The following is a 12553-nucleotide window of genomic DNA, read 5'->3' on the forward strand; positions in this document are numbered from 1 at the left end:
TTTAATCAGGCACCACTCAGATTAATTGACATTTATTGCAGTCTGAATTGAATCAACATTGATATTCATTTCGCTCACATTGTTACAGTTACGATCTTCCATCTATCTGTGTCGTCGTCCTTTCCCTCCAGCTGTGTTCTTTAGCTTGTGACCAGGTCTAAAGTCACAAATAACCATTTAGATCTGTCATCCAGAGGGAATACAGATGTGGTTTATTTGCTCTCTGTCCTGAGGAAAGTGTTCAAATAGGCTACAGTTTTTTTTCTTCCAGAAGAAAGTATAATACAGGTTTGACTGATTAAAATGAGAAGAATGTGACGGATAAGTGGATTTACTTAAGCGGTGCTTGCAGTGAGACACTTGCTAATCTATGAAAGGGGGACGTAGATGAATTGGGTGCGAATATCTCCCCTCGGCCTCTGCAGAAGCTGCTTAGGGGCGAGTGAGACGAGGCAGAGTGTGGTTAGATCATAACATGAGATTTCAAAAGCTGATTGAGGTTGGAAGTTTTGAAGAGTTGAGAGAATCCTCTTGAGAGAATTCATCTAGTTTTCTACGTGCCATCGGCAGCTCTCTCTTTTTCATGCTTGACATTTCAGTTCTTTCTTCTCTCACCACACAACACTTTGCCCACTTTTCTTCTTAGTCCTTGTGTTTCCTCTCCCTCTTTTCAAGCTTTCCTTTATGGCAGTGGATTTGGTGCAGTTGTATAATGTCAGATTGAGGATATTAGGTTTTAGCTTGGAAAAACATTATTTCTTTTCAGCCAGCAAACCTTTGGACTCGCTTGGACGGACGGTATGAAATTCAAGTTTTAGATCAGAGAGTATGAAACTTCCTACTCTCAGATCTGAGAAGCATCTGCAATGGAAGTCTGATCAAACATCAGCCTTTAATGGTCTCCCTCTCGTCTGGTGGATTTAACATTTTCAATCTGATACTTCTCACATTTCCTTTTCATTTGTGTATCTTAGCTTTAGCTTCTGTCCACCCTTGGGGTGTGAAAGGATTCAGCAGCACTGCGTTTGTTCTGTTTCCTATCAGGTGTGAATTATTCGTCAGGCAGAGCGTTATCATTCGCAAAGCTCCAGATAGCTTTGAAGTCAAAGCTAGGATATGAAGATAACGGTGTTGCTTCAGGGAGGCGCAGATATATAACCACAGCTGTTTTGAAGAGGTTTCTCTCCCAGAAATAAGTTATTTTTTTCTTTCTATGAGAAATTAACAATAAGTATTGTGCTCAAATGGATCCGTTCTGGATCAGTTCAAAGTTCCTTAGTTCCTTTGTGCATTTTCTGTCCCAAAGAGTAAGTAGAGATCTGGTTCAAAACAGGAATCCAACATCTGCTTGAATGGAAGACCAACATCCTTCCTACGGAATTGAGCTTTATTTAAGCATTAGTTGAAAATCAACGGAAACAGGGTTTTTTTTGTGTTGTCATTGTTTTCCGAATAACAAATAACAGCATAGTAAATGAAAATAAACCAGCTTGGGAGGAAGTATAACATCCTTGCTCAAGAAAGTCTTTGGATGTCTGACCCACTCTTAAATTTGCCCTTTACCCTTAATCCGACATGGCAGCGTGACAGCAACTTCAGACGCTGTATCTTGTCTGCTCTTGTCCACATATCCAAAAGCCAGACAGGGAGGTCTTCCCCTTCGCCCCTGATCCCCACCCTCAATACCCGCAGGGTGCAGCGTGACCCATACAGGCACCCGACCGGAAGGCTCGGCGCTGTCCTCCAATGTGCACATGGCCTCATTAGACCCGCCCCTCCCTCTAACTTGATTTACAGTATAGTACGATATCCGTCCAACCTATTGACCCTAATAAGATAAAAAGCACAACCCCCCCCCAACATCCTAAGCATGACCTACTTAACGTGTTCAAACGTTCAAATGTTCCCCAACATACACAAACAGTTGCACACTGCAGTTATTTGGTTCAACTTAAATCTCCAATTGCATCTCTTGAATGGTGCCATTCAACAAATGTACAGATAACAGATACATCTATTGGTAAAAAGTCAAAAGTAACATATTCTCCACTGACAATAGACAGCAGATACATGGATAATTATCCACAAGACAAAAGGTCAAAATCACTCAGAAATCAGGAAAACCATCCAACTGACTGTTGAAAGTGCCTTCAGCATCGACAGCAGCAGGCAAAAGGCCCAGCAGAGGTCCTGCGCCAAGCTCGGGAAGTAAAAGCTTCCTCAGGACCGCTCCCAAAAACAGAAACGTAATGAAAAGCCAGATTAGACTGGATTGATTAAAAAAAATCCTCAAGTGTACCAATACCCTTCGAAAGACCCCGAACTGGAGTAATGTGATCTCTTGTGGTCGTGGGTTTGATTCCAGCTGTGAGTTCCTGGGTAGACCACACGAGAACATGACCGTGGTCCGATCCAGCCAACACGATGCCATGTGCTGTTTGATCTCTGGCTGTGAAATGACAGGGCGGCGGTGATGATGGAGCAATGATGGGTAACATTGTAACACTGTAACATGAAGCAGTTATTGAGACGCTTGGAACACGATAGTTTGCGGACGGTCTCAGCGGGATTTTGCTTTAAGTACCGTGTGTATCGACACTCTTTTCTTCGGTTTTTCAGAGGTAACCACAGTAGAAACGTTGCCAACCGGTTAATTAAATGAGGATTTTAATGACAATTGCTCTTTGGGGGGGGAAAAGGGAATTGGCGAGTAGGAGAATTGTGCCAAGTGGAAAGACTTCGCAGTCCTGGCACAGACTGCATGCACGCGGGGGCGTATGCATCAGTGTGTGTGTTCTTCAGTGCTATTTCTGTGTGTATGTGTGGGTTAAGGTGATGTCGAGAGCGCTCCAGATTTCGGTTGGCCAAGTGTTAGCATCGCATGCAGTGTGAAAGTTAATGTAGAGCAGGGAGTTTCAGAATGAGGTCTATGTCTATGAATATTTAATCAAAAGACAAATGACATGGCGCCAAGTGAGACAACCGCTGATGGAACTGAGCTGGTGCAGCTTTCATAGCTCATGCGGTGTGTATCCTCGAGGAGATATGCATTTAATTATCACCGATTGTTTCGTTTTTGTCAAATTTTTCTTGGGTCAGCGAGCATGAGGTGTTATGTGATACTTGTTCATATTTGCAGAGAAAGAGAATTAGCTTCTGTCCACCCTTGGGGAGTGAAAGGATTCAGTGTCTGGATAACGGAGACTTTCAGAAAGGTGGTTGCTCAATGGCAAATGGGGCTTAAACTCGAGTGGACCAACTGGCAACCTCGACCACCTGGCCGAAATTGTTGAACCCGCAAATCGGGCCACAGCTCAACCATCTGTCTGGATTTAACCTAATTAATGCTGTACACAAACAGTCACAACACACTGATGTAGGCTATGAAATTACACTTTTGATTACAGATGATAGCACATTTGTTAGTCAGGACATTACATTCTGTGGTAAATGTATTCTACTCCACTGTATGTCCCCCTTAAATGCAGAAGCTGCCTGCTGAATGCACATAACCAACACAACCATTTCTGTCATTTTGCTTTTTAGTTGGGACGAGAGCAGTTCCATCAGCAGTGGTTTGAGCGACGGCTCAGACAACCTCAGCTCTGAAGAGTTCAACACGAGTCCCACTCTCAACTCCCTTCCGACCACACCCATCGGCTCCCGCAGAAATTCAGCCATTGTGGTAAGTAACGCACACAAATTACACGCAACAGGCAGCAGGACGTGGGCCTCAGAGACAAAGCCTGATTAAGTATTCTATGCACACCCATGATGTGTATTCCATCTAAAGCTGTCGATGGTCCATATAACACACACCCACACGTTCACTCTCAGACACACACACAGTGCATGCTGCTGCATGCTTTTTAAAAATAATAGCTGAACTGTTAATAGTAATCGGGTTTATTTTAAAAAAAATAATAGAAATCGTTGTTCTTCAATGATCTACACCAATCCATACAAACAACAGTTTTATTGTTGCTGCTTCAAAGGTATTGGACTTTTCAGTTCAGGCTCTGATTGAGTCAGAAGCGCTTCCCGGACCAGGACTTCCCTTCCCCGACATATCCGATCCGATTGGAGTGCACTGAATGTGTGGTCTTTATCATTTTCTGTGGGCATGGGAGCATTTGAAACGTATGACCTCCGTGCTCCCAAAATCTTGTCTGCAGTTCTGCTTGAGGTCCATATTTAGCTGCATGGGCTATAGACAGTGTGTGTATGTTGGTATTTTCCCAGAAAGTGTGATGTAGGTCACACCTCCGTAATGTGGTTAAGGCGGCGAATGTAGTGGGCTACCAGAGAAAGAGAGCCAACGAGAGATGCAGGGAGTTAGCGAGAGAGAGAGAGAAAGAGGGAATCAGCGTAACCATGGCAACCAAAGAGCAGGGATGCTGAGAGTGCTAGTCTTTGTCTTCGCCTGTATATTGAAGGACAGGTCTAGAACAGCCATCTGCACACACACACACACACACACACACACACACACACACACAGCCATCTGCAGTCCTGCATCCGGGCCAGCGAGCCGCAAAGAACGGGGGCCCCTCCCTCCACGCCTGTAGTTGCAGGAGTCATAGCAACCATTACCCCCCACCCCCCCGCCGCCCCCATGGCATCATTACCATGGCAACCAACCATCACTTCATCATACCACCTAATACACATGGCTCCCTCCTCCCAGCATTCTTAATCAATGCTTTTCCTTTATTGGTTTGTCTTTGTTTTTGTATCATGAAGCCACTCCACTGACTCCCTTCACTCCTGTTGATTTTAATTCCCTCAAAGGCAGCTCTGATTTTACATGCTTCCTTATCTCTCCCACGTATTGCATAATATACTCAATATGGATGTGAGGGTGGAGGACTGATGGGGGCACAAAGAAGACATGGTTGAGAGAAAGAGAGAATCAAAGCAAGAATGAGGTGTGTGTGTGTGTGTGTGTGTGTGTGTGTGTGTGTGTGTGTGTGTGTGTGTGTGTGTGTGTGTGTGTGTGTGTGTGTGTGTGTGTGTGTGTGTGTGTGTGTGTGTGTGTAGGTGGTACAAACCCCCAGATTTCCATTTCCACATGGAGGTGAAGCTAATAATTAAGAAAATCCACCTTGGTTTTGCAAGTTTGTGTGTGTGGGTGCGTGTGTGTACGTATGTCCCTGTATTTTCGTGTTATTATGTTTTGTCACGGCTATCTGGACAGATGTGCATCTCTTCACCGCCTATTTCAATAATCAGGGAATCTGTGAGGATATTACAATGTTTTATCTGGTCACACGCACATAAACTCACCCGTACCTCCCCCTCATGGGATGTGAACCTGCACATGGGGTCTATTCTTTTTAATAAAAAGAGGAATTCAGCATTGGAGTCCTCATGAGAATCGCTGGGTGCAATGTCCCACACACACACACGCACGCACACACACACACCTTCACACAGCACCTGGTTCTGTCAGTGTCAGTGTCCCACGGGAGAGACATAGAATACATAGAAGACCATGTCTAGGTGATAACCTCACATTTGTGCATTCGGCAGTTTCTTTTATTTTTTGGAGTTTTTTTATTTCTTTTTTTATTAACATAAAACACACAAAAGCTTTGTTTCTCTCTTATTACCTATTAGCAGTACTTTACTGACATGATGCTTTCTCTTTTAGTTTTTTAAAATGTTCTTTGCCTTTTATGCAGCCAAAACATACTTAGATGCATGTCCTCAGATTTAGATAACCATGTAAAACCATGCCTAGAAAGCAAACAACGTACTATAGACGTGAAAATAGTTTCTTGAAATCAGATCTCACACCCTTTTTCCTACATTTTCCTAACAGCCTTTCTAAGCTTTTGTTGTTCTTTCTCCTTTTAGATGCGTACGGACGCCGAGAAGAGATCTCTGGTGGAGAGTGGTCTGTCATGGGAGAATGAGGAGACCAAACCCGTCCGAAAGAGCCAGGGCGGTGGTGTCTACGATACAGGAAGTCTCAAGTCCGAATCGGCCAATAAATGGAAAAAGACGCGAACGCAGGCGGGGAGGCTGGAGGGCGGGAAAGGCGAGCTGAAGAAGCCTCAGACCCTGGGTCAAGGGAACGTGTTGAAAAAAGGAAGGAACCCACCTGTTGGAGTCACCTCGCCGATAACACACACCTCTCAGAGTGGGCTGAGAGTGGCAGGTGAGAGGAAACACACACACACACACACACAGTGAGGTGTAATATTTATCCACACTTGAGTTGGTTTCATAACCTGAGCAGACTGACACATTAACTTAATATTCTCTCTCTGGGACGGCCTCACACCCACCCACAGACACAATCTCTGTCTTTGTCCCACACATTCATCCACAGCTGCAGCCCACCCTCTGCGCCTTTAGAAAGTGGTGCCATGTATCAAACGCCCATCGCCACCCACTCCCTTCCTGCCAGCCAACCACACACACACACACACACACACACACACACACGTACAGACACTGAGTAACAGTGTTGTTTTTTTTCTTCCTATTGGTTCAGCCTTTCCTATGCAAGCTTTATTTTTGTGCCGGACAGAGAGAATTTATAGCCCCTTAAATAAAGGCCTTGTACCCAAAACAACTGGAGCAGAGACTGTGTTTGCAATGGAGTGCGGACGCGTTTGAGATTGTGCCAGCCTTTCATAGTGTTACCCATCACACTTAAGCACACACACACACTTCCACACAATGACCACAATAGTGGCAATTGTGCAGCTGCTTTATAAGCACACCATCAGTGTGCCATTTACGTACGCACTCACACACACACGGGCATACAGACATATATGGACAACCAAAACAAAAGCATATTGGTTGTGTCTGTGCAAACACCCCTGTGTCTGTTTGCATGGACAGCTGTTGAAATGACAGATACGCCAAACAAGCATGTTGAACAAGCCTGTGACCTCTGTGCCGGGCAGTTATTGTTATTGATACGAGCGGTATGAATTTGCTATTAGGTCTATAAAGTTTGCCACAGTGTTTGAGACCAATGAAATGATCAGCAGTGGGGAGGAAGCTCATGAATTTCACCACAAGAATCAGACATTCTTGGGCAGTTGGATGGTCTCTGTCGTTCTCGCTGGAGAACAGTTGATTGCTGAAGATATATGTGGATCATTCCATAATTCTCAATACCACAGAAGGCCTTAAATAGAAAAATACTTGTGGAAGGGGAATACAAATGAGCCCCTCCTTCGCGGAAAGGCCTTCCCTGCCTTCCTGTGTGTTTTCAGACGTCCATCTCTTCAGACATCTTGCCACCGTGTCAAGCTGTGAGCTCTACTGTCTCAACAGCCGGTGTCAGTAAATCAGCCTTTTTTTTATGTATGTCAAAGTGACTCCGCACGTCTGGATCCTGTCGATGTATGTGTGTTCCCCGTTCATTGCTGTGTCAGTGTGTGTGTGTGTGTGTGTCTGCTGCTTAATGTTCTTGAAATGTGCAATGTTGCGGTTTTACAATGGACTGACTTTATGACTTGACAAGTAAACCCAATTTTCACATTTACAAAAGAACTACGAGCATAATGTGTTGTCAGTGTCACATTCCAATAAGATCCAATCACTGAGAACTGAGTGTGTGGTACATGTGTATATATATATATATATGTGCCTGGCCCAAAGTGTGTGTCTTTTGCGGGCTTTTTCGATACTCTTAAGTGACTCCAGATGTCCCGAGGCAGCACGCCGGTGGGTCCCATTCAACAGCAGTTCATTCAGTCTGTTAATGCCTCGTATATAAACCTCACATAACAACTCCCATTAGATAAAAATTAAAAGTGTGGGTAGTGTGGGCTCGCACTTGTGTGGGTGGTGCATACAGTCCACATGTGTCCAACCGTTTTTTGTTCTCATAATAACTTTCGAACAAGTCCGGTTCATTTGCAGTTAAATGCACAGATGGTACCAAACTTGGTTTACCTTCAATCCTCATTCATCTCTCACTCTGCGCTCTTTGCCCTGAGAGGTTTCAAGAGGGGATAAACTCACTTATACTTATACACCAGTTTTCCACGAGTCATTCCGCACATGTTAGTCTAAGCACTGGGTACTCACTGGAAAGGCTGATTTTACTTCATCCGGATGGAAAAGAGGAGCAACCGCATGATAACAGTGTGCATGACGATGAAGCTGAGAGTCTGGTCTACACACCGTCTGCTCAGACAGGGATTTGTCTTTATCAGCAGACAGTCAGACCTTGTAGGTGGTCAGATAAGATATCGTGTCCTAATAGGGCTTGGTTAGTCCCACAGAAACTGTTCAAGGTACTCATCAGTCACCCCCCCCCCCCCCTCCTCTGTGCCTCTCTAGGTACCGTAAAGTCAGATGGCAAGCCAGTGGATAAGTCTCGGTTAGCAGTGAAGGCCTCTGGCCTCCAGCGCTCCTCCTCCGATGCCGGTAAAGAGCTGAGAAATGACGGCGGCGCTGGTGAGCGCAAACCTCCGTCCGGCCTCGTCAGGCCCTCGACTGGTGGAAACTTTGGCTTCAAGAAGCCTGCCACAGCCACCAATAATGGCACAAACAATGCAGGTACGCCCGTACCCGGCTCTGCAACTGTAGGGAAGATTCCCAAAACCTCCGGCATTCCTGTCAAACCAGCGGCTGGCGGCGGCGGACGGAAGACTAGTCTTGACGTTTCAACCAGCGACCAGAGTGGTTTTCTGTCTCCAAATGCCAGGACCTCCCTTCAGTACCGCTCTCTGCCTCGCCCGGCAAAGACGAGCACCCTGACTCTGACCCGACCGAGCTCAGCTCGCCCGGTGAGCAGTACCATGGACTCTGGCTTGGGGCATACCAAACCACCGCAGGGTAGACTCCGAGAGCCCGCCTCAGGCCTCGGTTCTGGGCTGAGTAAGGCAGGCGGTCGTGGGATCCCAAGTCCCAGTCCGGTCAATCAGACAGACAGAGAGAAAGAGAAGGAGAGGGCCAAAGCCAAAGCTGTGGTGTCTGACTCTGAGTGTGGAGGTGGGCCCCTGAAGGGCAGCCCTGCTCAGACCCCTTCAGAGAACGGAGGGAAGCTGCAGGGGCTGAGACCTCCCAGCAGTGCCAAGGGCGTGGATCTGCACTCCAGCAACACACCCAGGTACAAATACCACCAGGAAAATACGTTACAGTGCTTTTCACAAACAAAACAATGCATTGAAATGTATTTGACCCAACATTGTTCTTCTCTTTAGGTTAACAGGAATGCGCAGCCTTGCAAAACCTCCGTCCATGGCCCAGCTCAACAAGCTGAACTCAAACAGCCTAGAGGTGGGAGTTCAGAACTCCCTGCCACCCAAGATACCTCCCTACTCTAAGCTCCAGGACCTGGCCAGCTCGGCCTGCAGCTCCAGTGGCCCCGGCCTGACCCCAAGCCCTGCGCCTTTGCTCAATGTCAACTCTTCGGCCTGCTTCTCCAGCTCAGGGAGCGGTTTGGGACCCGGGCAGGTCTCTTCTCTGGAGGGGCAGGGAAGCCGCGGAAGCAGCTCTCCCCTCCTCTACCCTCGTCTGTCCGGGCTGCATCGCAGCATGGAGTCGCTGCCGCTCCAGATGAGTCTCGCCCCGGAGCCCCAAGAGAGGGAGAAGGCGAGGGAGAGGGAGACCTTGGTGAGGGGCTACACCACCTTAGAGTCTCGCCACAAAGAAAGACAGGAAGACAGAGGGCCTCCCACCAGCTGGAGCTCTGGCAGTAAAGTCTCCTTTTCTCACGCGGACAGGTGAGATTCAATAACCCTCCACTTTTTGTTTATTTAAACCCAATCACATCACCCTGATCTACACATCTAAAACAGATGTTTCCACGTTCACGTTTTGTAACACTGCTATGTGACTCCACCTACTGGTATGCTAATGGACTGCAACTCATTATTCGTTGTTCAGGGAAGGAAGGAGTGATCAGGGAAATCCTTTGATATATAATTCACTCTGTTCTATGCTACAATCATGCCTTTACCTCCCATTATTGAGTGGGGGCATGGAAAGGGGATTTGATTGGTATGGAGAAGGTATTGAACCATTTGTTTAGCGCAGACAGACACTTTTTTTGATAGCACATGAACTATTCAGAACTTAGAAGACGAGATAATATTCTCCCAAAAATGAAAGCACAGTCCGAAGGAGATGTCTGAGTTTTAAAGGGTATACTGTGCCGGCTGTTCTTTAATAACTCCTTGCAGCCCTGGTTAAATCTAAATGTAATTGTTTAATCTCCACAGTTCTCAGAGAGACAGAAACACACTGCCAAGAAAAGGTTTAAGGTAAGTGGAAACACGTCCAGCTCCACACACACTTCTTGTTCTTATACTTTACATGTTCTAAACACAGATGTATTACTAGAGAGGATGAGATAATCTGTTGAAAATAGTCTACCTTGCAATAACAATTTCTGTTTAAGATGTCCTCAGGTGACAAACAAATTCTTCTTCAAAACCAAAAAAAAATCTTTTTATAATGGTTTAATTCGACTTTTGTGGAATATCATTTCACATGATGTTAAATGTACCAACAACATTTCCCTGTACATGACCTTTAACACAACATATCTATAGTGACTGTGAATGTATTTGTTTACTATTAACCGCCCTGGCTTTGCTGTGTGTTTGTGCAGCTTCAGTGGGGCCTGCCCGGTCGAGGAGGAAGGGAAGGAGAAAGGAGACAGGAGACACTCTCACACTATTCTTAGTATGACAGATTCACTCACTCTTCCCCTGCTGTCCTCACCAACCTCCTTACCCCGCACCTCTAAAGCCAGTATGGGTGAGCTCAAACCCACGGCCACGCACTTGTGACACAGCACTAAGCTAATGATGTATTTCGTGGATGACATCTCTCTCCCTCCCTCCTGTGACCCCCAACCTCTCCTTCTCTGCTCGCTCACCAGTACGCAGCCCCATCGGCGGCCCTCCGCGGATGACTCGCTCCAACAGCATCCCAACGCACGATGCCTCTCTCGAGTTGTCTCCGGTGGGCAGCACGCTGTCGTTGTCGGAGCGCCCTCGCAGCATGGGGATGATTCGCTCCGGGTCGTTCAGGGACAGGGAGCCCGACGAGGGTGAGCCCCCCCGCCCCCCCGGAGTATTTCAATATAATTCGTATGGATGTTCTGTTGTGTAACTTAGTTGCAACATCTTTTCTCTTTTCAGTTCATGGGTCTGTTCTTTCTCTGGCGTCTAACGCGTCATCAAGCTACTCCTCGGTGAGTGTGGGCAGCATGCAGACTCAGGTAGCTACACTGTGTGTCATGTGGTGCATTTGTGTTTGAGTGGATGTAAATGTGTGTCTGCACAGTTGTGCTTTACTCTCATTTCAAACTCTAAAAAGAGACAAGACTTTCTCCCAAAGTATTCCCGATACACGGTATCGTGTGAGCCTCTTCTTCTCTCTACTCCTCTCCCTTTGTCTTATCTAACATCTTCACTTGTATTCCTGCTGCTTCCAAAGGCTGAGGAGAGGATTCAGGGAGAGGTAAGTGTATTCTTTCCTGCTCTTTCTTCCGTCCTGTCTCTGTTTCCCACCTTCCATCCACCACCACCATCTCTGCTGTCCGTAGGAGGAAAAGCCAAGTCATTTATTTCATGAGCAACATCCGATCTAAGTCATTTGTTTCATGTCAGCCATTGTCAGCTTAAGTAAGCTAACTTACTTACGTAACTTGTTTGATTTCGGGTGTAACATTTTTTTTTGTTTTTCCTCACAGCAAATCCGTAAACTGAGGAGGGAGCTGGAATCGTCGCAGGAGAAAGTGTCTAATCTGACGACGCAGCTGACAGCAAACGTATGTAGTGGTTTTCTGTTTTTATTTGTCTATTAAGCATCATAAGCAGTTTTTTAAGAACATTTTGAATGTCTTATATTTTCCGCACGATAAGTATATTTTAAATAACAAAATCAAACGGCTTCCAACCGTTTAAAAAGGAACATTTCAGAAAAATCTGAAAAACAGTTGAATGAGAAAGGTTTTTCCAACCAAATCGAATCGGTTTGAATGCTTTTGCCATAATTAAAACTACAATGTGCAGCCTTTCACCTTCAGGCTGCACATTTGTAGTTGATACTTATAAAAGACAAACCTAGTATAGACATCATGTGTGCCAATGAATAAGAGCCCTAAACTGTTTATTATTTCATTTCATCCTAATACATGTAAAAACTGAATTGCCTGACACATTACACATATTCATATTATGTTTGTGTGCCAGTCAATACACCCCTCACTCAGCTGTCCTTCACAAACGCTTTATTTCTCACACAAGCCAAGATTTGTAACCTTGAGATGAAATAGTAGACGCATGGAGAGAGATTTAAAATCTAAGCCACGGAATATCAACCATAGATCAATTCTGTGCCGTATCAGCACATTTCTCATCCATGTGGGGCCTGAATAATAATAACCTTCTCCTGAACCTCTTACCGAGCCACTTAGCTTTGGCACTCTCTCTCACACACACACACACACACACACACACACACACACTCACACACACAGACACACAGTAGAAATCGTGCCTTTTCTCTCCAGTCTACAAGGTTGTTTCCATACGACCACCGTGTCAGCGCTTCTATTAGTCCA

The 12553-nt window shown here is 45.8% G+C and overlaps 1 protein-coding gene across 8 annotated transcripts in view; it reads left to right on the plus strand.

Annotated features, from left to right (window-relative positions):
- Positions 1-12553, plus strand: part of nav1a (neuron navigator 1a) — a 73034-nt gene that overhangs the window by 52459 nt on the left and 8022 nt on the right. For 6 of the 8 annotated variants that reach the window (XM_078091149.1, XM_040194484.2, XM_078091146.1 and 3 more), the window contains 9 exons: positions 3547-3685; positions 5860-6163; positions 8314-9085; positions 9180-9701; positions 10200-10241; positions 10592-10740; positions 10865-11035; positions 11127-11206; positions 11681-11758. In XM_078091149.1, the coding sequence (XP_077947275.1) occupies positions 3547-3685; positions 5860-6163; positions 8314-9085; positions 9180-9701; positions 10200-10241; positions 10592-10740; positions 10865-11035; positions 11127-11206; positions 11681-11758 (2257 nt within the window). Of the gene's footprint in view, positions 1-3546; positions 3686-5859; positions 6164-8313; positions 9086-9179; positions 9702-10199; positions 10242-10591; positions 10741-10864; positions 11036-11126; positions 11207-11424; positions 11449-11680; positions 11759-12553 lie in introns of all 8 variants that reach the window. The other 2 variants (XM_040194482.2, XM_040194486.2) reach the window with 2 other exon arrangements.

The sequence above is a fragment of the Gasterosteus aculeatus genome, chromosome 2 (assembly GCF_964276395.1).
Source record: "Gasterosteus aculeatus chromosome 2, fGasAcu3.hap1.1, whole genome shotgun sequence".
NCBI lineage: Eukaryota > Metazoa > Chordata > Actinopteri > Perciformes > Gasterosteidae > Gasterosteus > Gasterosteus aculeatus.